The sequence below is a fragment of the Dendrobates tinctorius genome, unplaced genomic scaffold (genome assembly GCF_039654945.1).
Source record: "Dendrobates tinctorius isolate UK_male_01 unplaced genomic scaffold, ASM3965494v1 ptg000171l, whole genome shotgun sequence".
Lineage (NCBI taxonomy): Eukaryota > Metazoa > Chordata > Amphibia > Anura > Dendrobatidae > Dendrobates > Dendrobates tinctorius.
The window spans coordinates 2486986-2512937 of record NW_027361838.1 but is presented as its reverse complement, the minus strand read 5'-3'; the positions used below and the strand labels follow the sequence as shown (position 1 = coordinate 2512937).

The window sequence follows — 25952 nt, the reverse complement described above, 5'->3', positions numbered from 1 at the left end:
ATCGCGGAAAAATCCGCAGCATGCTCATTAATTTGCAGAATCGCGGCAATTCCACCCACATAGGAATGCATTGTTCTGCTTACTTTCCGCATGTGGCTGTGCCCACCATGCGAAAAGTAAGCAGAACATTTGCGGATGGTACCCACGGTCCGGAGGAGAGGAGACTGTCCTCCAGGCTCTGGGTACCATAGCCCTGTAAAAAATAGAATTAAAATAAAAAAATTGGGTTATATTCACCTTCCGACATCCCGCACAGCGTCCCCAGGCTTCAGCGATACATGCGGCAGCTCCCGTTCCCACTAATGCATTGCGATGACCTTTGCTGATGTCGCGTCTCGCGATGCTGTAGCGGTCTCGGGAGACTGCAACGTCATCAAAGGTCATAGCCGCTATGCATCACTGGGAACGGGACCTGCCGGAGCATCGCGGAGGCCAGGGGACGCTGCGCAGGACGTCGGAAGGTGAATATAACACAATTTTTATTTTTTTTAATTATTTTTAACATTAGATCTTTTTACTACTGATGCTGCATAAGCAGCCTCAATAGTAAAAAGTTGGTCACACTAGTCAAACACTATGTTTGACGAGTGTGACCATTCTGTCAATCAGTTCTCCAAGCGATGCTACAGATCGCTTGGAAAACGCTTGCAAATCGCTATTTTTTCCGCTGGAAAATCACGGGAATTTAAAATGTGATTTTCCCGCGGAATGGAATTCTCGCGGTAACTTCTGCGGGAATTCCGCTACGCGTGAACCCAGCCTTACTGCTCCTCTTGTTAGCGCTGATTAGTCTGTCAAAGTGTATAGGAACAAGCACCTGTCACAAGAAGAGTGGTAATACCTAGTCCTCAGATTATTGTGCACAGTATTTCAGGAATGATAACAGAGGAAGAGCAAAGTTGCGACAATATACTTGGATTCTTCATGATGTAACAATTGTTAATCCTTTCTTCTTATAAGGTCACATTCCTAAGTCCGTATCATACAATTTGCACTTGGACCAAAATTCCACAGGTCTTCTCAATCAAACCAAAAGCTTCATATACGCCTATATGGCTAATAGTACAAGGCAGAAGACCTGCGGTCAGGCTGGGAATTGCGATATCAGCATGAACTGTATGATATGGACGTGTGAACTCGGCCCTATAAGAAGAAACGCTGCATTATTTCCTAAAACTTGTAAGAAGTGACAAGATCTTTTTCATGGAATCCTGACCCATATGAGAGATGTTAATAAATAGATGTGAAGGGCCTAAGTCACATATAATGGGGTTCTTCAGTTTTTCATCTAACTTGCAGACTGTTATTTTGCAATAAAAAAATTAAATAAATAAAAAAATCAGTCATGTGAATAGAGCTTCAGGTAGACAAACTGTTTCATACCATCACCCTATCCCATACTGATTCTGAATATCACAGCACCGGTTCCTGAACACCATAAGCAACTAAGCAAGATGAGGAATGTTCCTGTCTGATGATGCAAAGGGCCTCTTCAGAGAGGAAGAGAACTAGAACTCTATAGCGCCACCTGTTGGAAGCAGGAATCCCACAAGTCACATATCGACCCTTTAATAAGCCTTGCAATATGACTTACGATAAAAACCAAATCAGAATCTCAATTTGCAGATAGGGTGTTTCAGGGTATTGCCCTTCATCAGTGCAAAGTATAAGAACTGATTTGGCTAGGTAAGAGGCTCTGGACTGAGGTGTAAGGGGTAAGGTTTCTCCTTATGGAGAGTGACATACTGGCTCTGGCATGCCAAGGTAAGGAGGCTTATTTGCCATGCAATGCTCCTCTGGGAAATTTAATATGCAAATTACCTCTTCAGAGAGGAAGAGGACTTGAACGCTATAGCGCCACCTGTTGGAGACAGCGATCCGACAAGTCAGTAGCCTATCTGATGAGGCATGCTCTATATGCTGCACATGAATATCTATTCAAACCATGCAGATACTGTATCAGCCATTCTGCAAATATATATATATATATATATATATATATATATATATATATATATATATAGTAGATGAACTGAGGAATTACCAAGTCAATGTCGTTAAGTCTGAGATTCAAAGGCTGTCCACGCAGTATCAGAGGCACGGGGGCTTCTTCTGGGGTGCACACTCCTAGTGACACCTTATTCTTCTCCGTATGGTCAAACAGGTTCTGTACAGTAGGATTTTGTAAAGCTCTGAAGTAGAGAAAAAGATTAGTAGCCAACATGAGTATGAGTGTGTGACCCGTAACTGTGACATAAAATGTATAAGCCATAAAGGATCTGAGGAGTGGCATCTGAATGAATTCACTGTAATGGTGTGACCCCCTGTCCAATGGGTTTATAATAACATTCACGTGAATCAGTCAGAGACCCCGGCTCAGTGGTCTTTAGACTGATGCTCTCCAGCTGGTATGACCCTATAACTTCAGCATGCCGGCTGTCAGGGTGTTAAAGAAATTGTACATAATGTCGCCACATTGTGCACGTACCCCAGATTATCCTGCTAGAATGCTTGGCTATACTGAATTACACAGACAGGGCTTCTAAAGCAAGTAGGAAACAGGAAAATAATAGCAGCCTGCAACCCCATTGTGTAACCTGGAGGACAATGCAATTACCTTTTAATAAAAACATTGGTCATACAGCCCTTGAAGCCATTTCCTCCAATGTAGATATCGGAGGGTGATAGACCGGGCCTCCTGGAACTCACAGTATTTTCTGTTTCTTCTTTATCATCAACCAAGAGCTTATACCTGAAATAAAATAATCACTTTTATATGTTCACAGCCATAACTGACGGTTACTATCGTGTCACACACGGGCTCAGCTGTACCTTGGGCACACATTGGTAATATTTATCGTCTACGACAATCAGACATGAGCTCAAGGAGAAATGCAGTCCAGGAACAAACGGATAGAGATTCCAGGAGAGTATTCAGACTACAGCAGCTTCACCAAGATGAAGTTATCACTGAATTTAATAGGAGCCTTTCTAAACACTGCGGGGGGAAGTTTATTAGGACTGATGTTCCATGTCCCAGTCCTACACCACACCGTGCTCTATCACAGGAACACTAAACGTCACAGTTAAGCAAACAGATTCATTGGCTCCTGGACCAGCGGCGACATCAGTAGTCCATGGCCACTAGACCCGAGCGCTGCTAACCTCCTCCTACCTGCTGGCATCACTGGCGCCTCTTCTGATTAGTAGATCCAGGACGTCATTGTTGCAGAGTGATGCATGCATCACAACATACCGGTGCCAGGAACGCTAGCAGGTAGGAGGTTATCAGTGCTGGGGTCCAGCAGCCACGGAATGCTGACATAGCCGCTGGACCAGGCCCTGCAAATCTAATTCTCAATAATGCTAAACATAGAAAGTGTCGAAAAAAAAAAATCAACTTTTTGGTGTAAATTTCAGAAAAGTGACAACAGAAGCGCAAAGCAGCAAGTGCAACTGATTTGCAATTTTTTTCCACCATAAATCTGGAGTATTGCCCGAACCCCATCTCCCCCATACTAACAATCAGGGGAGACTCAGGAGGCCCCCATATACAGTATATGAGACAAATATCATGTAAAGTGTGCAGGTAAGGAATCAGGAATGTTACCTGCCGTTCTGTACTATGATTTTATACTATCATGCTTGTTTTATACCTTCGCCATGTGAATACTGAGTAATATATACTAATCCTATTCTCACAATCACAATGAGCAGATTTCTAACCTATAGCAAAGCCGCCTGCGGTCCCCTAAAAATAGCAGCTACTCCCAGAACAGCTCCACTGACGCCACACTTCATTTATAGGGAGATACAAAGGTGTTAATTAATCTGTAGGGACAGAGAAGAGAATCTGATGTGGTATTTAGCAGTGTGTATTTAATCTCCCGCTGTTTCCGCAGTCTATAATTTATCTGGTTCGGGCAATGTACAATACTGTGCGCGCTTCATGAGGTCGGCGTCTCAATAATGAAAAGGCAGATGCAGGGAATATCTGGTTACTGGGAAGTGTCGGACTCCTCATTATGGTTTTACTCCTTGTATGGGGAGAGGATTATTCAGCTTGAAGCTTTGCCTCTTATCTTCAGATATTACATTTTCACAAGGTGCTACTGCTAATACAAATTCCAGTAAGAGAAAAACCTTTCTATAGAATCATTATATTCCCATGTGACCTTAAAGGGGTTGAACCACTTCTGAATCCCTGCCCCCCCCCCAGTAAAATAATAACCCCTATACTCACCTCCAGTGCAGGCGCCGTTCCAGCAGTGTTGGCCACTCGTTCCCCCGTGGCTTACATGACATTGTTCTGATACTCAACCCCTGCAGCCAATCAGCGCTGCTTCACTCTCCCATCCCATCCATTTTTATAAACTGTCCATAACCAGGAACTTACTCATTATCGTTTCTTATCACTGACACATAGTGAAGCTTTCCATCGCTGTACTTGTCCCTGGATCGCAGGTTGACATTGGAGCTAGTCGTGGTTACAGATACTGTCCCATCCTCCAGAGAAACATGTAACTCATCAGACTGCAGGAGGAACAATAGGATATTACATGAAGAGGATATTAATAAATATATATTGTGTGTGAGTAATACCTGCTGGTTAATATACAGCCCCATATGTGAAGCACGTGACAGTATCAGATCTGTGTGATGAGATTGGGCAGCGTTCACACTTTGCTGTATGATTTGCTCTATATCTGAGTGAAAACTGATGATACATTGAGATTAGTTTCCAACAGTAGTTTCAATCTTTTACCTATTGGTCTCAATGGTAAAAAAGATACATAATTAATGAAAAAGGTTGATAATAAGGGAATTGAGGAAAAGCTCAACTGTGAATCTGATGGTGGACCTTAGGGCGTGGACCAGTAGAAATTGCCGGTAAGCAACCTGGATGCCTCCATACTGAATTCAGCACAGATGTAAAAAAAAAACCTTCCTCCTCGTAGGTGCTTTGGTGTTGCTGTTATCAGCATTTTCTGGTACAATGTTGATTTCTGAATCCTATCCTGGGCGTATGACATCATCAAATCTGCAGTCATGGGGAAGCCACCATCACCTTTCTATGACCACCCTTGTGAACACAACCTCAATGTTCATGGAGTTATATTGCTTAAAAGTGGACAAATAAGAATAAAACCTGTACTACTGAAGAAGAACAAACCTGTGTATTGTGGTTCAACAGCATGGCATCCACCTGAGGAGTCTGGAAGCCAAATGATGCCTGGAAGTCACCAGGGAAGGAGAAGCCATCTGCCTTCAGGCCCAAAGTTCCTCCATTAGAAAACTCTGCAGAACGGATGATCTGAAACAAAAAGGGAAAACGTAACTTCACGAAGACATCATTGTAAAAGTGTAAACCATGTCACAAGTCAATAGGAGAACACTGAAATATTTGCTTCAAAAAGGAGCAGCCCAACAAAAACATAAAAAGAGTCCACCAAACTGCTCCATGAGTCTTAATAAAACTAAATGTTCTATGTGACTGCCATTATACTGTTCAAACAAAGCCTATATCCCTATATAAAAAGTAAAGCGAATTTGTGAATACAGAGATTTAATTATTTAGTACTGATTTACAGGCTGTATTGTTGTCCGGAACTGCATTTAGAATTTTGCTGAAATCTCTAAGTATCTCCTTGTCTACCTGACTCTTGCACTAAAAATATAGGTTCCTAAATATGTAACTGGATTTAAGGTGTTGTGTTATGAATTAATTGCTACAGGCCTACATCCCAGCACAGGATTCTGCGGAGAGCCAGATACTGTAATTCTCCTTTAAAGGGAGGTAATCTATAATATAATGGACTCAAGCGTCACTCTGTCTGAAGCCTTTATAGACTGCGCAAGCGCGACATGCCTGCGCAGTCTGGCTCCAGACAGAATGAAGCAGCCAGCGGTGAGGAGTGTGTATGGCGCACGGAGATGGCGGTATGCTTACATACCGCGATCTCGGGCGCCAATCATACTTACATGACCGGGAGGAGCATTGCCGCGGTGCTTCTCTTAGACCGGGGCAGGAGTTCAGCCGGAATCTCGTATGCGCATAGCGCGATCTGGCGCCATTTTACTGAAGACACATTTGCAGTGTCTTCAGCAATATGGTGCAGGACAGCGCTATGGGCATGCGCGTACTCCGACGTCAGACTCCTCCCCCGGCCTCAAGCAGAACGTGACAACGCTGGAGCACAGGAAAGAATGGTGAGCATAAATGGTTTTTTTTTGCATGTGTGCAGTTTAATAGAGGTGAGGGAGACCATGCATACCAGGAAAGGGGGGGTGAGAGGACCACGCATACCAGTATTGGGGGGGTGAGGGGTAGCATGCATACCAGGATATGGGTGCAAGGGGACCATGCATACCAGGATAGGGGGTGAGGGGACCATGCATACCAGGATAGGGGGTGAGAGGGACCATGCATACCAGGATAGGGGGTGAGGGGACCATGCATACCACGAAAGGGGGGTGAGGGGACCATGCATACCACGAAAGGAGGGTGAGGGGACCATGCATACCACAAAAGAGGGGTGAGGGGACCATGCATACCACGAAAGGGGAGTAAAAGGACCATGCATACCACGAAAGGAGGATGAGGGGACCATGCATACCACAAAAGGGGAGTGAGGGGACCATGCATACCACGAAAGGGGGGTGAGGGGACCATGCATACCACGAAAGGAGGGTGAGGGGACCATGCGTACCAGGATAGGGGGGTGAGGGGACCATACATACCAGGATAGGGATAAGGGGGTACCATGCATACCACAAAGGGGGGTGAGGGGACCATGCATACCAGGATAGGGATGAGGGGTGCCATGCACACCAGGATAGGAGGGGGGCAGCACATACCAGGACGGGAGACCATATACCAATAAAAATGCTCGCCACCCGGGCGAGGAACGGGTTTCATAACTAGTAATACATATATGCCTGAAATCTGCTTACAGAGTGTATTTCCTTTGTGGACTATGATGTGGTCACTAACAAGAGACGCCCTCTATGATACCATAAGGCCATAGCAAGGTGTGTGTACACGGGTGTCCCCATAAGAGAACCTCTTTCTCTAAATCTACAAAACAGTTCTTAAAATGAAAAGGTCTCACTTACACTCCATTCACTGTAACACCTCCTGCTGACTCCGTACATTTCTTTAAAAGCGGCGGCACTCACAGGGGTCCTTACATTTTTAACACATCCACGGAATGGTGGAGTTTTTATGTTAAACCTGTTTAAAGTGGACATAAAATATATTCAGTATTGTAGACATATTAATGCAGCATTGACCCCGGGGTGGTTAAAGCATTAATAACGTTTCGAGCAGGGCTTCATGGACTCACTTTTCTCTAAATTCTGAGGGGGCTCCTCCCAAATAGTATGTGCCAGTAGTAAATACATCCACATCGGCAGCATTTAGGACCTCCTGACCTTGAAGAACACGTATGACTTTATCGCTGGGTGCGAGCAGAATCTGAATCTATGAAGGCAAGGAAATATCCGCTTATTTACAACAGTATGGCCACAAAATGACATAGTGACTTATATACTGAAATACCTTGGTGGAAAGCCAATGACAGAATGTAGGAAGCAGTATAGCGAGTTTTACACCATGGTTTGCACTATGGTGACGATGAAAAGTAGATTTAGTACAGCGTCAGTAGGAAAAACCTAACAGGAGAAGAGGAAGAACCCACTACCAAGGTGAAAAGAAAGACATCAGGAAAACATGAAATAATAAAACTTATACGCACAGTATGTGACTACTTACACGGATTTCTTCTCCAGTATTTACACGCTTTAATGTGGGATTTTTCTCTTGCTGCTCTGGATTAGAATTTATTTTGTATTTAAGGACAAGGAGGCCATCCTCAATTTCAACACTGATGTAACTATCCTGTATTAAAAAAAAAAATCTGTATAAAAGTCATAATATACAGTGTATGTGTGAGTATTGTACGCCTGCTCATAAATCCAACTCACACATTACTTTATATTACGCGGAACCAATTTTAGATATCTAAATACCTCTTTTTCTGCAAAATATAGCAAGCCAACATCTGAGGTGGTCCGGATGATTTGCTCAAAGCGCAGGATTTTGATGTTGGGCACATTGTAGGATATGCTGGCATAGCCAATACCTTCAAAGAAAATTTGTTCTGATTCTTCTTTATATCTGTGGAAGTAGAAAGTGGTTTAGTTAAGCAAGAAAGTGAAAAAAAAAAATACAGAATTACCAGCTATTTCTCACATAAAAATGACATTCACTCACTCAATACAACATAACCAAATGGAGCTGATGGTGGTTGATCAATGACTTAATGCCATGACTACAAGGCAACGTTTACAAAACCACTAGTGACACTGACTGGGGTCATTTTCAGTGTATTTAGATTTATTTTACAAATGTGCTCAGTGTGGTGTTAAAAAAAAGGTACATTGACTTACCGATCCTCCATACAAACGTGTGAACTCAATGGTTACTGACTGGCTCTGACGGACATCCTCCGTCTCCATTGGAGGACACTAACATTAGTACAGAGGAGCGGCATGAGATGGGTCGTTAAGTAATATGTTTTTTTAAATTAAAAACAGGGATGGACAATCCCTTCAAAATCTAGTAGGCTTCGATATTTGGCAACAACAATTGTGGCTCGATCTTGTTGACTAGAGTGTTGCCACATGGCTAGAGTCTGTCAGGCGTTGGGATTTGAACCTGTTATTGTAGTCGGCTTCTCTATTCACTGAGCCACAGCAGATACACCTTTGTGTTTAGTTTCTGTTATCCTTGCTGCAGTATTTTTAGGGTAACATGCTTTTTCATTTACTCATCTGTCTGTATTATCACCTTTCAGGTGCGGCTTTATATTCTTTTCCCTGCGGTATGTCCAGCCATACTGTTGTAGTTTAAGCCAGTCAGTGAAAGGCCAACTGGGGTTTATCTCGCTGCTGTTTATATTGTTTACCCTGCACCTATTTTCGGTTTCTTGTTGGGACATAGACAGCATATCTACTAAGAGTAAGTATTTAATCCCTTTGTATTTCGTGGATTGTTTTACTCACTCTGATTTCTTTCTATTTCAGCACACTTTCCCTTGTGTAGGTAATTTGCACTCTGCTTTGTCCTCGGATTCTTTAGGAGATAGGTGAAGCGCTTGACAACCTTTTAGGCAGCATAGTTACGAGTTGCCATTGTCTAGTCTGCGGTTAGGGCTACCTCAGCTCACGCAGGCACCACTAGGGACTGCAGGGTCCGAAGTTCTGGTCTGTACAGGAACCGGCAGGGTCAGTTGCAGCTTTTAGTGTGTTACCTATTTCCCGAGTTTCTACACTATCATAACAGAATCTCTATTAGTTAGAGAATGGGCATCACAACATTGTGATTTTAACAAGCATGGCCAACCTGTCACCAATAACCGCACCTCTCACCAAACAGACCAACTTCTGTTGTACATCCAAATGTTTTAAATTGTGAATAGTCACAAATTTTCCGCAATGATGATCTGTAGTGGTCCACACATCTGTATTCACCCTGGAAAGGGCTGTCTACTTTGGACAATCCCTAAACTCCACAATAATGAACTGATAACTGCTGTGACCCGAAAGATCAGCTGTAAACACTGGGGAAAGGCAGCAGTAAGTGTTCGCCTATGCCTTACCATGGTGGAAATGAAGTATTACACAGCTCGCTTTCACATCCATGCGCGGCCTATGTAGTGCAAGAATGTGCTCGATCCTTCATAGATCACCCCTTTATTAACTCAGAAATTCCTAATAGAGTATTCAAAAGTTGCCAACCTCTTTACAAGCATACCTTTTGCAAGGTTCAACACTAGTTGTGTCAATATTGAATGTCTGACGGAAATTGTACAAGCTGATTGGATTTTGGTTCAAGTCATCGAGTTCAATGCAGCCTTGGTATTTTGGAAAATTCAATCTGGGTGGAGGCTTTTAAGATATAACAAAAAAGAATATACAGGATTAAGAAGGAGAACACTGTGTTCACACATTGCAGATAAACTGTTTTTACCTAATGGACTGGAATATGAGATTGTGCTATTTTCCTCTTTAACTCATACTAAGCTATGCTACCGGAAACAGGGATTTTTGTGATAAACTCACCGTAAAATCCTTTTCTCCGAGACGCTCATTGCGGGACACAGGTACTGTGGGTGTATGCTACTGCCGCCTGGAGGCTGACACTAAGTGAAAAAAAAAGAGGTTAGCTCCTCCGCCGTATACACCCTCGCCCTGATTGCGGGCGGAAACCAGTTTAGTGCAAAAGCAGTAGGAGAACAACAAAATCAGCCTTAATGCAAGTTACATGTCTAGAAAATAACCACCTCAATGTCAACGAAAATGCACATTAATTAAATAAACAAGAGCCAACTGGCTATCAGGGTGGGTGCTGTGTCCCCCAATGAGCGTCTCGGAGAAAAGGATTTTACGGTGAGTTTATCACAAAAATCCCTGTTTCTCCTTTGCCTCATTGGGGGACACTGGTACTGTGGGACGTCCTAAAGCAGTCCCTGGGTGGGAAGTTGACTCACTGATCCAAGCTACATGCACCTCCTGTCTAAAGGTGCGCCACCGCTGCTTGGAGAATCCTTCTACCTAGGCTTGCATCCGCTGAAGCCTGAGTATGGATATTGTAATGTTTGGTAAACGTGTGCAGGCTGGACCAGGTTGCTGCCTTGCAAACCTGTTTCCGTCGAAGCCTGGTGCCGAAGCGCCCAAGAGGCACCCACTGCCCGAGTAGAGTGTGCTCTGATCCCTGCTGGAACCGGCCACCTTTGATGCGGTAGGACTCCTGAAAAGTCAAACGAATCCATCTGGCTATGATTTCGAGGCAGCGAGTCCCTTCCTGTGCCCCTCGGGGAGCACGAATAGCGTGTCTATCTGCTGAAAGGGAGCCGTCCGTGACACGTACCTCCTGAGGGCTCTTACCAGGTCCAACGTGTGCCGAGCCTTTTCCATGCGGTGTACCGGTGCTGGACAGAATGAAGGCAAGATAATATCCTCATTAATGTGAAACGAGGAAACAACCTTCGGCAGAAAAGGGAGGAGCTGATCTGAGAACCACCTTAACCTTGTGGAAAGTGAGAAACGGGGCTTGGCAGGATAGAGCTGCCAGTTCCGAGACCTGCCTGATTGATGTTATCACCACAAGAAACACTACCTTCCAGGAAAGGTATGACAAGAAGACATCCTGTAGCGGCTCAAATGGCGCTTCTTGCAGAACGCCTAGGACTAGGTTAAGGTCCCAGGCGTCCAGGGGCACCCTATAGGGAGGTACCAAGTGGGAGACTCCCTGGATGAAAGTCTTTACCTGTAAATTGGCCGCAATTCTGTGCTGGAACAGGACAGATAAAGCCGATATCTGTCTCCTGAAAGAGCTCGGGGCCAATCCTGAGTCTATGCCAGACCGTAGAAAGGCCAAGATGTTGGGGATAGGGAATCCCAGCGGAGGATAACTGTGATCTCGACACAAAGAAAAGAACACCCTCCAGGTGTGATGGTAAATTAGCGCCGAGGTAGGCTTCCGGGCGCTAACCATTGTAGCCACAACCTCGCGCCCAAACCCCACCTGGGTCAGAATCCAAGATTCAACGGCCATGCCGTCAAACACAGGGCCCCTGAGCTCGGGTGCAAGATCGGGACTGGGAAAGTAGATCTGGGCGCTCTGGCAGTCGCCAAGGAACGTCGGCGAGCAGCTGCACTAGATCTGCGTACCACGCTTGACGGGGCCAGCAGAATCGCTGAAATCCCCTTTGTTTTGATCTTCTTGATGACCCTCGGAAGTAGTGGCAGCGGGGGGAATAAGTATGGGAGGCGAAACTGGTTCTATGGCAGAACCAACGCATCCACGGCGATCACCTGCGGGTCTCGGGACCAGGCGACAAACATGGGCACCTCGCTGTTCACCCTGGAGGCCATCAGGTCAACATCCAGTGTTCCCCACCGTTGGCAACCTTGCTGGAAGACTTCGGGGTGCAATAACCATTCCCCGGACGCAAGACCCTGCCGGCTGAGGAAGTCTGCCGCTCAATTCTCCACGCCCGGGATGTGGACCGCCGATATCACCGAGTGGTTCCTTTCGGCCCAGTGAAGAACGTGCCCTACCTCGCGCATGGTCGCTCTGCTGCGGGTGCCCCCTTGATGATTTATGTAAGCCACTGCCGTGGTGTTGTCCGACTGAATCCGGATGGGGCGACCTGCTAGAAGGTGCTGAAACTGTTGCAGAGCCAGCCAGATTGCTGGTATTTACAAGTTGATTGGGAGGCGTGCCTCCTGCGGCGACCACCGTCCCTGGGTCATGTGGTGATGAAAAACCGCTCCCCAGCCGAGGAGGCTGGCATCGGTTGTGACTACCAACTAATGGTCTGGGGGAAAAGGTTTCCCCTGAAGCAGTGCGGAACTAACTGTCCACCACTCGAGTGACTGACTGACCTGAGAGGACAACCGGCATCGGTGACAGAGCGTGAATGGGTTCTTGTCCCAGGATGACAAGAGGGCGTGCTGTAGGGGGCGAAGATGAAACTGGGCGAACGGGATCGCTTCCATCGCTGCCACCATCTTTCCTAGTATCCTCATCCCGAAAACGGATGGTGTGAGGGACCAGTCGGCGAAGCGTTTGGACTCCCTGCTGGAGCGCTAGGGCTTTGTCTCGAGGGAGAATTACCAACTCTTGGCAGGTGTCGAAGATCATCCCTAAAAAAGCAATCCTCTGAGCTGGGACCAGGGATGATTTCTTCATGTTGACCAATCATCCTAAGCGGGAAAGAGACACTTTCCTCACATGCCTGAATTGAATGGCCCTTGACCCAGAGGTCGTCTAAGTAAGGCAAAACGACTATGCCCCGAGAGTGCAGGATGGCCATGACGACTGCCATGACCTTTGTGAACTCTCTGGGGGTGGTGGCTAGCCTGAAGGGCAGCGTTGCAAACTGGAAATGTAAACTGCTGATGGCGAAGCGTAGAAATCTTTGATGCGGAGGGGACAATGGGGATGTGCAGGTAGGCGTCCTGGATGTCGATAGAGGCCAAGTATTCTCCCTGCCCCATGGCCGATATAACTGAATGGAGAGAATCCATCCGGAAATGTCTGATCCTGATAAATTTGTTCCGGAGCTTTAGGTCCAAAACAGGCCTGACCATTTCGTCTTTCTTGGAGACCGCGAATAGGTTGGAATAGAAGCCCTGAGCCTTCTTGTGCTCTGGTACGGGAATAATGACTCCGTTCTGCTGGAGTAATTCGATGGCTCCTAGCAATGCCCTTGCCCGGGTCTCCCCTTTGGGAAGAAGGGAGAGAAAGAACCGCTTTGGGGGGTACCCGACAAACTATCTTGCACCCTGAGGACACCAGCTCTCTCACCCATGAGTCGCATGCGACGGTGACCCAGACGTGGCGAACCAGAGTAGGCGGCCGCCTACTTTGCTGATGTCGCCTAAAGAATGCCTCGAGTCATTTGGCTGAGGCTCTCTGGGACCTGGTTCCCCTCGACCTCGGCTGGCGAGCATGCAATCTCCCCAACGGGTTGGCTCTGAGACTTGTCGATCCCTATCCTGGTTGGGGCTACTTGAAGCGGCAGAATTGGCGTCAGAGATGAGCTGGTCTAACTTCTCTCCGAATAGGCGGCCGCACTGATAAGGTAGGGAAGTCAAGAACTTCCTGGGGATTGAATCGGCCCGCCATGTCCTTAACCATAAGGCTCTCCTAATGGAAATTGCGTTTGCGGCAGCCAGTGCCACGCAACTGGCCGCATCCAAAGAAGCATTGATTAAGTAGTCCCCAGCCACAGCGATCTGACTCGCGATCTCTGATACCTCTACAGGTAGTTCCCTATCCTGCAAGGCTCTGTTCAATGATTCAGACCAAGAAATTATGGCCTTGGCTACCCACGTTGCTGCGAACGAGGGAGAGAGTGCTGATCCTGACGCTTCAAAAACTGAGCGAGCCAAGCTCTCTATGAAACGATCAGTGGGGTCCTTAATAGGAGAACCACTAGGTACGAATAACAGGGTTTTAGAGGCCAAGTGTGACACGGATGGATCTACCGGTGGGGATTCCGTCCATTTTTTGCAGAGATCCGGGGCAAACAGATACCTTGCTTCCAGCGCCTTCTGGCCTGAGAAACGCCTGTCTGGCCGTTCCCTGTGTCGTTGCACTATGTCCTCAAACTCTGGATGAGTGCAAAAAACTCTATGCGACCACTTAGCTTGCTTAAATGACACCTTATGGCCTGAAGCCAGGGTGGAATCATCCTCAATCCCCAGAGTCTGATTGACGGTTTCAATGAGGCTGTTCACTGTTTCTCGACACCCCGGGGTACCTAGATCAAGGGGTTCGTCCGAGTCATAATCTGAACTTTGCTCGCTCTCGGCTGCTGGTGAGGGAGAGCGAGAGGCAGAACTCACGGATGCTGAGGCACCGGACGGGCCGGGAGATGCCGTGTGGGTTCGTTTCCCCCCGCGTCTGCCTGGAGTGAGAGCGGCCCCTGCAGGCCGGAGGCTCCTGTGAGGTCGAGGACCCCTCCAAGACAGGCAAGCCACCATCCCTGCCCCTATCTGGGGTGCAAAGGGACCCGATTGCTCTCGTAAGTGACGCCGTAGACTGCGACCGTGATAAGGCCCATTCTGGAACACCAGGCTCGGTCGCAGGGGAGGGCTCCTGGGCGCGTTTGGAATCGCAGGCTTCGCATAATCGCTTGCTCTGCGCGCGCAGGAAAGCGGCCCGACAAGAGATGCATGCAGCGTATAGGAACGTGTGCGTCTTCCCCTTCCCGGCCATACTCTGACTGCCAGGCATCAGGTACTGTCCTGCTGGGGGGTGGGGGGGGGGAAGGCACTCCTCGATAGTACGTAGTATGGCCTCGGGGCTGCACTTACCCCGGTCCTGTGTCCCCCATGTGTCCTTGCCAAGCGCTGCTCCTCTCCGCGATGCGCGCACTTCCGCTGTGGGTGGGCCGACGGAGGCAGCTGACCTTTCCCGGTTGCAGCCTACCCTGGAGTGAAGCCGGAGGCTCAATTCATTCGGCGCCCGCCCAGGCCATGGAGGGCGGGCCGCCGGAAGTGACTCTGCGAAGGGAGGGCGGGACTTCTGCCCGCGGCCTAACACCGGCCGAAGCCGCGGGCTGAATTTTTAGCGTCCGCCAGTGGAGGGGTGACGGGCGAGCAGGCCGCTGCAAACCAAGGAAGCGGCTGGCGTCCGCACGCTGCCAGGGAGGGGAAGGGGGAGCATGAATATGGACCTTCGCGCGCTGCCGACCGCATGAAGCTAAGGGCTCCAGCCCTCTGGACGCTGCCGCAGGGCCCTCCCAGCCACCCTATCCATGACGACTTCGCCGATCAGGTAGGGGAGGGGGGCGATATCCAGGACGGGCAAGGCACCCTAGCCCTTCCTCCGTCCAGGGATGAGGAGAGGGACCGTCCGCCGCCGTGCAGCACCTCCGTCTAGCGTTGGTGGAGCAGTGGGGGCCGCTCAGACTGTCTTGTGCCTCTGTACAGCCCATTGTTTCAATACCTAGGGGTGGTCAGGGCTAAGTCCAGCATCATGTCCCACGTCGCGGGAGAGGATACCTGGAGGGACACTCGCACGTGCTCGCCCGTAGATGGTTTTGGGGAAATCGGACCCTTTCAATAGGGTCCGTTGGCCGTCTTATCTTCATAGAAAGAAAAAAAAAAAGTCTGGTGAAAACGGCCCAGATATGTCCCACTGTGTGGGAGAGGATACGTGGAGGCGATACTCAACACGTGCTCGCCCGTTGGAGGTTTGGGGAGATCGGACCCTTTCAATAGGGTCCGTCGCCCCTGTCTCATCTTCATAGAAAAAGAAGGAAAAAAAAGAAAAAGTCTGGAGAAAACCAGACGTGTGTGCCTCCAACAAACACTAAGCATAAAATTGGTTTCTGCCCGCAATCAGGGCGAGGGTGTATACGGTGGAGGAGGAGCTAACCTCTTTTTTCACTTAGTGTCAGCCTCAAGGCGGCAGTAGCATACACGCACAGTACCTGTGTCCCCCAATGAGGCGAAGGAGAAAGTTAAATCACATACATGTAAGTGGAGATTATTATGATTCAATCTGACTGCATTATAATCCAAGATGACAGTACTGTAGGACAAGGCTGAATACTACTGATTGACACTACTGAAGCCTGATAATATATAATATTTCACTGGTACAAAAGACCGATAACATGTTCTAGAAATGTTTTAGCTTCACAAACTTTTCCGTGCTTTACTATGGTAAAATAGGAGATCTGAAAACTCGGCACCAGAGTATAAAAAAGTTACATCTGTTGGAGTGCAGAGGAAGGCCTCTATCTGGTGAATGCAGTTTTATGCTTTTACTGAAAGCTTACAATGTAAAATGTATTGTTAAGAATGCCTAATAATATTACTAGTAGGTTCTGAGTTTTGGCTATTAATGCAGGGATTTTTTTCTGGAATATTCCTGCTTTTTTTTTCCTTTTTATTTGGAGTTGGAAATAACTTTTTCCCCATTGATATTGTTAACTGCCCCATAGGTTGGACTTAAAGGATTTGTGTCTGTTTCCGCTTTGTTAAAGTCATAACTGACCTCCTGACGAAGCCCAGTGTTGGTGAAACACGCATTCAGGTGGTTTTTCTACATCAGGTTTACTTTACCAGCAAGGTATAGACAAGCTATAGGACTTATCTAATATATAAAGCTCAATGTGGGTGTGTATGTATGTATGTCCGTCCGGGATTGGCATTCGCACCGTCGCAGCTACAGCCACAAAATTTTGCACAGTCACACGTCTGGACCCCGAGAGCATCATAGGCTATGTTGTGAGGTGAAATTTTAACCCCGCGTGTTCCAATTCACCAAACAATTTTGCCCCTATCTACATATTGGGGAAAAAGTGAAAGGAAAAGTGTTGGAGGCAAATTGACAGCTGCCAGATGTGAACAAGGGGGACTTAAAGAATGGGAGCGATGGCGCCAAATAGTATATACCGTACAGTTGCCAAGGTTGGGCCCTGACATGGGATATGAACACACAAAATGCGCCACACACTACCACGTGCTTCAACATATATACCACCCTCAGCACACATTTCACCACACATACACCAACCTCGCCACATAAAAGTCGAAACACAAAAGTCGCTGTTTAAAAGATGAAAAATGAGCTGTGGTTGCCATCAGCAACAGTTTTCTTTGTAGACAGTTGTGGTAACTGAGGCCTATTATTCTTATCATTTCTATGGTGTTATCGTCCTTCCGTAAAGCTGGAAATAACACAATTTATTACCGTGCCAACACAGACCACCCTCTGACACAGACTGCAGGGGGAGCCCAGTATCACACAGGATAGGCTTAGATACACTGCTCAGCAGTCAGTATCACACAGGATAGGATTAGATACACTGCTCAGCAGTCAGTATCACACAGGATAGGATTAGATACACTGCTCAGCAGGCAGTATCAGACAGAATAGTATTAGATACACGGCTCAGCAGTCAGTATCACACAGGATATGTACAGATACACGACTCAGCAGACAGTATCACACAGGATAGGATTAGATACACAGCTCAGAAGTCAGAATCACACAGGAGAGGATTAGGCACATGGCTCAGCAGGCAGTATCACACAGGATAGGATTAGATACACAGCTCAGCACAGAGTATCACACAGAATAGGATTAGATAGGGGGCACTCTTCCGACTGTGTCCGCCACTGCATTATGTTATATGGGTCCTTCCCCCTATACATGTCTTTTTAGTCCAGTTTCTCCTGTATTATGTACTCTTATTATTTATGTATTTTTGTAATTGTATACGTAGTTGTAAGTATATTACTCCTTTGATTCTATCCCCTTTTTGTGTAATATGGGCAAGTCTAGTATAATAGAACTTTGCCATTGTGCTTTTGGTTGATGAAATGAGCAATACTTTGAAGCTTGGTATTTTTAATTTGCAGCAGGTTTTATTTATTGAATTACCTGATATAGCACACTAAACACGGAATGAAACTTCATAGATGATGTCCCAGAATATTGGTCATACCAACTACCCCCGGGGTAGGAGGTAGCTTGGGAGCTCATTGCTTCAGTACCATACACAAGGATCACTGAGCGGTGTAACACTGGACACAGGGGATTTATCGGGCAATTTAAAAAAAAAAAATATTTATGCAAATTACAAATGTCCATACAACAAACCTAGACGTGACTTATTAAAGCACTAAACTATGGCCAAGGGAAAAGTAATTTCTGGAATTCAATTCTCTGTGTAAAATGGGGGTAAACAGGTGTAGGGACTATCTGTAAGAAGCTCCGAGACACAGGGGGCTGACTGGGGAAAGGCTGCTTATAACATGCAGTAAATATGTGCATAATATTAATAAGGAATACTTATTACTAAATAATGTTTATAGAATTACACTCAATTTTACTATACCTTTTTCCCTAAATATCTGCTTAAGTCACAGAAAAAGACTTTCCACTAAAATAAACTATATAGCTGGTTGTATAAACTCACGGTGAAGTCATCTGGGTATCCTCCAACATAAAACACAACATTGGCAGCATCCAGATCGAGCAGCGTGTGCCTCTGGGTTTCCGCGGTGTATGTTCGGGTCGGATCTGGCTTATTGGAGGTGAATGATTTTGTGTAATTCAGAGTAACATATTGGTAGATCCTGAAATAAGACATTACATCAGGTCAAGCATATAACAGCTGATACTATAAATAAGAATATTAGCACATATCAGGTAGAAATGTGTATGTCATAATGTACGTATATTTAACGGCTCTGATTCATTAAGACTCGTGCTTCGTACGTCAGTGTTAATGTAAGTCAGTCTTACGCGCAGTATTAAATGGCCACTTAATCAATTTGGTGCATTTTTTCAGTGGTGTGCGCCTTGCCAGAAGCGTGGCTCCGTTAGTGTCTGGAATAACATTTCTGGCATAAGAAATGCCAGGCCCCCAGCTACACCCATTTTAGTGAAAATGCCCAAAACTGGTGAGAGAAAAGCTCCAAAAGTCACAACATTTTTGCTCAACTATTAATATTTATAAAATGTTTTATGCCAAATTTATGGCACAAACACTTTGATGAATTGGGGCCTATGACCTACATACGGCCCAGAAGTTGTACGTTTGCCATAAAGCAGAGACATCTGCCCACCAGACACAGCGTCAGTGAAATCCCATTAAACGTTCCATATTCCTCACCTTTCTAGAACAACTCTATCCAATATAGCTTCTTCTGTTCTACTGGATGAAACAAATGGGTCCACGTTGATTTCAGCCACGTTGCCTCCAAGATTATAGACACACATGAGACGGCCATCTTCAACTCCTAAGCCAATGTAATCCTTGGAAGTCTGTAAAGAGAGAATGCTGGTCATATTCACATACAACATACTCTAAGATAGAAAATCATCTGGTATACTTTAGCCCACCAGCAATAACTACTTATTGCAAACCATTTTATAGCTCCCTGTTCGGTATACTTTTTAAGAAACAGTTTGTCTTTATGTCTAGGAAGCGCAAACATTTTAATATAGGTATCGCACTTACATCTTTACTGCCCAGGTACATCACAAACATGTTGGCAGAGAGCTGGCGTTTCTTACGATCTCCTCTACTTGGTGGTCTTTGAAGGAAGAATGAAAGTGACGTATAGGCCTTTAAGTCTTCTAAATTGCTTGGGGGTCGCACTTCCACTCCAGAATTGCCATCAAACCTCATTGGTACAACAACCTATAAAGAGATGACCACAATGAGATGGAATGGGAGACAATGCTTGATGTTGGTGCTAGAGGGTGACAGAAATACAAGGCCCAGATTCTCCTAGCCTCATGTACATGATTATTGGGGCAGACATCTTGCCCTAGCTACCACTCTGCATTGTTGACAGCAGTCAGAGGTTTGCTTTATAGCAGCCACATAAACTAGAGGAAGAATTTTGATGGCATTCTCTGTGAAGAAAATGTGCAGGAAGGAGGAGAAGGAGAGCTGTAATATCACCAAGAGTGTTGTCAGTGGTGGACAGCTCCAGCTTTATAATATAGATGTTCATTTTCATTATATTTCTGCCAGTAATGATAATGAGATGACTACTAGGAAGTGATCTCTACAGAACATGGAGAATGTGAATGAACTGTCTAACTATCATGGGGCGACATGGTCAAAATGAAAACTGCAAGATCTCGGGATTCATTGTTAAAATAAATAACATTGGCAATTGGGAAAAAAACATCATCATTCATAAAATAACATTTAAACAAGAGGTTCTATTTGATGATACGGTCCTTTTAATGAGGTTGCTCACGACTACCAATAACATTGGTCCAAGTGCGATCCGACAAAATATCGGAATAAGGAATTATAAGGAAGTAATGCAAGGAATAAAGAAATAATAAGGAAGTAATGCGAGGAATAAAGAAATAATAAGGAAGTAATGCGAGGAATAAAGAATAATAAGGAAGTAATGTGAGGAATAAGGAATAATAAGGAAGTAATGCAAGGAATAAAGAAATAATAAGGAAGTAATGTGAGGAATAAGGAATAATAAGGAAGTAATGCAAGGAATAAAGAAATAATAAGGAAGTAATGCAAGGAATAAAGAAATAATAAGGAAGTTCATTGGAGAGATCTCTGTATTGCCCTCTGATATACTTGTACATATATATTAAGTCTCCCCTAAGTCTTCTCTTTTCTAGAGTAAATAGACCTAATTTTGATAACCTTTCTGGGTATTGTAGTGAACCAACTCCATTTATCATTTTAGTAGCCCGCCTTTGAACCCTTTCAAGTTCAGTAATGTCTTTCTTGAGCACCGGCGTCCAAAATTGCACACAATACTCCAAGTGTGGTCTGACGAGTGATTTGTACATTAATATGAAGAATAAAGAATAATAAGGAAGTAATGTGAGGAATAAGGAATAATAAGGAAGTAATGTGAGGAATGAGGAATAATAAGGAAGTAATGCGAGGAATAAGGCATAATTAGGAAGTAATGTGAGGAATAAGGAATAATAAGGAAGTAATGTGAGAAATAATGAATAATAAGGAAGTAATGTGAGGAATGAGGAATAATAAGGAAGTAATGCGAGGAATAAGGAGTAATAAGGAAGTAATGTGAGGAATAAGGAATAATAAGGAATTAATGCGAGGAATAAGGAGTAATAAGGAAGTAATGTGAGGAATAATGAATAATAAGGAAGTAATGCAAGGAATAAGGAGTAATAAGGAAGTAATGTGAGGAATAAGGAATAAAAAGGAAGTAATGCGAGGAATAAGGAGTAATAAGTAAGAAATGTGAGGAATAAGGAATAATAAGGAATTAATGCGAGGAATAAGGAGTAATAAGGAAGTAATGTGAAGAATAAGGAATAATAAGGAAGTAATGCGAGGAATAAGGAGTAATAAGGAAGAAATGTGAGGAATAAGGAATAATAAGGAAGTAATGCGAGGAATAAGGAGTAATAAGGAAGAAATATGAGGAATAAGGAATAATAAGGAAGTAATGCGAGGAATAAGGAGTAAAAGGAAGAAATGTGAGGAATAAGGAATAATAAGGAAGTAATGCGAGGAATAAGGAGTAATAAGGAAGAAATGTGAGGAATAAGGAATAATAAGGAAGTAATGCGAGGAATAAGGAGTAGTAAGGAAGTAATGTGAGGAATAAGGAATAATAAGGAAGTAATGCGAGGAATAAGGAAGTAATGCGAGGAATAAGGACTAATAAGGAAGTAATGCAAGGAATAATAAGGAAATAATGTGAGGCTTTGCCGCAGCGCCGGTTCATCTTGCTCCGGAGCTCACCTTATTTGCGGCATCTCGTGCTTGCTCAATGAGCTCTCTTATACGACTCACGCTCTCAGAGATGTTCCCTAAAGGCATAAGACTATTGATGCGATTCATAGCATCAAAAACATCAGGAAGGCTTCCACTCAGCTTCATCACTAGAGTTCAAAAATAAATTATAAATTACAAATCAATGTACATTTTTTTAGTCAGTGGTCACACTTTTAAAGCGTCACTCCAGCGGTACTTTCAGTACCACAGCGGTGGCACTAATAGTTTCCTGTCCCTAGTTCTACTGTATAGTTACCAGCCGCTGTGTTCAGCTCTTCCTGGCGCCGCTCCGCCATCTGTTGACTGCTAATACTAACTGACCGGTACTCAGAGGTAACAGTAACATGCTCTCAGTCTAAGCCTATGAGAGGCTCGTTCTGGCCTCATTCTGGCTCTCATAGACTTGCATTGAGAGCTTGTGACCTCTGACTTGACTAGAAAATACTGGAGCAATCCGGCAGGTCACAATCTGCAGGAGATGATGGGAGCGGCGCCAACAGCAAAACAAGGCAGCGGCTGGTAAGGAAATTACTATGGGCAGGGTAAAACCTAGAATGGTGCTTAAACCCCATAATATTTAGTTTTTTTCTTTCGTTTTTACACGTCATTCTCCGAATGGTCATCTTGCCATACAATGTAGTGGAAAATGGGGAAAAATTTCCAAATAAGAGGAAATGGTAAAAAAAATATGCAATTTTACCATAGTTTTGTGGGTTTTGTTTTTATGTAGTTCATTGTGCAGTAAAAATGACCTGACATCATAATATTCAAGGTGAGTAAACTTACGGCGACATTAAACTTTTATTTATTTAAGTAGTGAAAAAAATCAGAAGTTTGCACAAAAAATAAAAACTTTTCAAAAATTTCTTCTGTCTAAAACCCCCGTAACATATTCCAGAAAGGTACTGGAGTTGACGCATACAAAAATGTAGAAAATGTTTAAAAAGTCGCAATTGATGAAGCAAATGCAAATGTCTGGAAAAGCATAACCACACCCATAATAATAAACATAAAAAAAATCAAACAGGCGAACACATAAAATGGACGTAGCAAAGGGTCGTAAATAAAAAAAGGATTTGGCGCAAATCAAAAACAGGCCTAAAAAGACTGTCCTTGTGGGACAGTCCCTACTCTAGTATTTAAAACCTTTTCACTTGCCAAGTGACGTGAATGTGAACAAGGATCGAGCGGCTGAACCACTAGTAAAAGCTTAGGCCAGACAGGATGGTTTTCCCTGCTCAGAAAGAGGGCCTGTTAGTAGGGACTGTCCCACAAGGGTTGCCGTGACGTGGCGGGATGGCTTGTACATTATTTTGATCAAAATTATCTTTACTAAATACCCTTATTATTATTACCTTTATGCATTATTTGCAGTTTATTTTTTACTTTTTAGTTCAGGATATTTGTGTTTTTTGCTTTCTGTTTTCTCTGGTTAATGGTAATGTGTTAAAATGCACTTACATTGTGCATACACATTAACTTACTTTTCTCAGTTCAGATTCGTTTTTTATTTTTTTCATAAAGTCTGTAGCAAGACACACAAGCTCTTACACATACTACATGGTGGAGCCGTATCCCAGCATTCTACACCTGTCTTACAGTACATAGAGGTGTGTATGGTGCCTACTGCTTGCACTGATGTAAGCAGAAAGAGGGGAGTGTGTTGTTCAGGGTTAAACCAGCTAGGAGGCCAGCAAATGGATGTGATATACTCCGTTCTCCGTGATAGGCCATGTTCCGTATTTGGTCAGTATGTGTAAGTCAAAACCAGGAATGGAACAACCAGAGGAAAAGTCTAATAGAAAAACGTCACCACTTCTGTATTTATCACCCACTCCTGGTTTTGGATTACAAATACTGATGTGAACCATCTCCATATGGCCATTTTTTTATTATTGACGATTTTTCGGATTTTTTTTTTTCTGGATTTGTACATTTCTAGCAGATATGTCTTTCATACCACTGTTAGATGCATTTACATATATATAATATCTATGTATACTGTGGCGTAGCGCTTACTGTGTGTGTTGGGGAACACTCGCTTGGCAGAGGATTAACGTAGTCAGGCACAGTTTTTCCACACAAAACAGTCCATACGGTTTATTTAAGCATCATAAACCGCACTGTAAGCCAGGTTGCACATCACCAGCTCACACACAGTCCATTACTTCATCACGTGTGGCTTTACAAAGCATTCACTAGTCACGCCTGACTCTCCAGTCACCGGGTGACCGTACAGTTCAGTAACTGACCATTGTCAGTGCACATAGTTCTTTCCCCATTCCCGGGGTTACGTCTCAGGAGCTCCTGCTCCTTTTCATACTGAAATGAGATACACCGGATAGCGCCGATTTTCATTTGATGTCTCTTCACAGCTCCACTTGTCTGAAGAAGGTCCATTTTAAGGACCGAAACATTACACAATAATTGTCTTGTGGAAAACTAAAGCTGTGAATAAAACACAAATTCTTTTCTCTGCAATTGGGAGTGCCAGATCGCGTATTTTTTCCTGCTCCAAAGGCTGACTCCTCGTCAGTCCAAGGTCCTCAACAGGACAGCAGCTTTCTCAGTGTAGGGCCATCCCAGGCTGTTGTGAACTCATTTTCTGGTCTGCCTCTGGTTTCTGGTGAGGGAGCTGGTTGTGCTGACAGAGGAGTTGTGAGTTCTCTTTCCGGGCTCCCTCTGGTGGTGGCAGGAGGTAGTGAAGCTGATCTAATTAACAGAGACCTGCCACCTGATAATGAGGAAGAGGAGTGGACATCTGGAGTCTCAGACTGGATTTAAGACAGCCGACTCCCTATTCCCATGCTGGTGATTTTTTCCTGCCTCCTGAGGTCTTAGTTTCCAGCTCAGTTCCTGCCTTCTCAAGCCAAGTTGTCTTTGCTAATATTCACATTTGATTTGGTTTGGTCTATTCAGTTTTTTGTGTGGTCAGCCAGCCCCGGCTGGGGCTGTGCTGAATTTCCACTCTTATGTCACTGTATGTGCCAGTTTTCTTTTTTTCCCCTTATTAGATTGGCCTCTTTTTGCTCTGTTCTCAGAATATGCCAGAGTGCTGATATAGTGGGAGAAGTCTAGTGACTTCAGGGTATTTTTTGCTATCAGAAGTGTTGGACATTTTTGCAGGGTTTTTTGGTGTGATTGCAGACAGTATCTTTCCTTTCCTGTCCTTTCTAGCTAGTGTGGGCCCCATTGTTTGCTCAGCCTATTTTCCTACCTGTGTTCGTGTTTTCATCTTGTCTCACCGTCAATACATGTGGGGGCTGTCTATTTCTTTGGGGTCTGCTCTGGGGCAGTTTTAGATTTTCCCTTTTCTTGCTTTAGGCTTATTTAGTCCTCCGGCTGTGACGAGGCGTGTAGAATTATCGTAGGTACGCTCCATGGCTGCTGTTAGTTGTGTGGTTAGGATCAGGGGTCTGCAATCGACGTAGTTACCAACCTCTCTGGTTTTCTGTGACTTGGCTTGGTCTTGTTTTCCTCCTCGGTGACCCATTTATAACACCAGGCTCTGCACACACATGTTGCCTGTCCGGGTGCTATTCAGGACATTCATCCAACACTCAGGCCACCAGGTCCAAGGCCTCACTGCGTGCTCTTCAGGAAGTTCATCCCCACCCGGGACTTTCCAAAACAGACCTTCCAGGACCTAGCACTCTGAACCATTCAGGTCCATACATTCTGAACATGTGACCAGACCTCAGTCACATTATATGGTTGTAACCACCCCCATGGATGGGCGGTGCATGTGTGGTTAGTCAATTCCCACCCAGCTCTCTGACTAACCCTATAAGCCCCCTTATAAGTAAACACAACAAACACTTGTGGAACTATAAGTCCCAGCATAACCATATCATTTCGGGCTTACAGTGTAGAGAACCTCTGCGACACATACCGGCCATTTACAATAATGCCAGTCTCTAATTCACCATCATATTTATGCCTCCAAGCGTATCCCGAAGCGCACACACAGCGCCCCCTATCTGTAACAGGGGTCACTGTGTCATAATACACATATATTATCTGCATGATTTTATCTCTGTTGTATACCCAATAAAAATAACGTAAAATACGGTACATAAAATGAGAAAACAAAAGAAAAGAATTCATGAA

At 44.8% G+C, this 25952-nt stretch overlaps 1 protein-coding gene across 1 annotated transcript in view; it reads right to left on the bottom strand.

The window, feature by feature from the left end:
- LAMA3 (laminin subunit alpha 3) overlaps nt 1–25952 on the bottom strand; it is a 297581-nt gene that overhangs the window by 9838 nt on the left and 261791 nt on the right. Inside the window, exons 57-69 of the mRNA XM_073550824.1 lie at nt 21810–21949; nt 19560–19742; nt 19212–19363; nt 18513–18672; nt 9818–9951; nt 8032–8179; nt 7775–7900; nt 7347–7483; nt 7117–7234; nt 5174–5314; nt 4397–4533; nt 2618–2752; nt 2045–2192 (exon numbers count right to left, since the gene is read on the bottom strand). Coding sequence (XP_073406925.1) covers nt 2045–2192; nt 2618–2752; nt 4397–4533; nt 5174–5314; nt 7117–7234; nt 7347–7483; nt 7775–7900; nt 8032–8179; nt 9818–9951; nt 18513–18672; nt 19212–19363; nt 19560–19742; nt 21810–21949 — 1859 coding nt within the window. The remainder of the gene's footprint in view (nt 1–2044; nt 2193–2617; nt 2753–4396; nt 4534–5173; nt 5315–7116; nt 7235–7346; nt 7484–7774; nt 7901–8031; nt 8180–9817; nt 9952–18512; nt 18673–19211; nt 19364–19559; nt 19743–21809; nt 21950–25952) is intronic.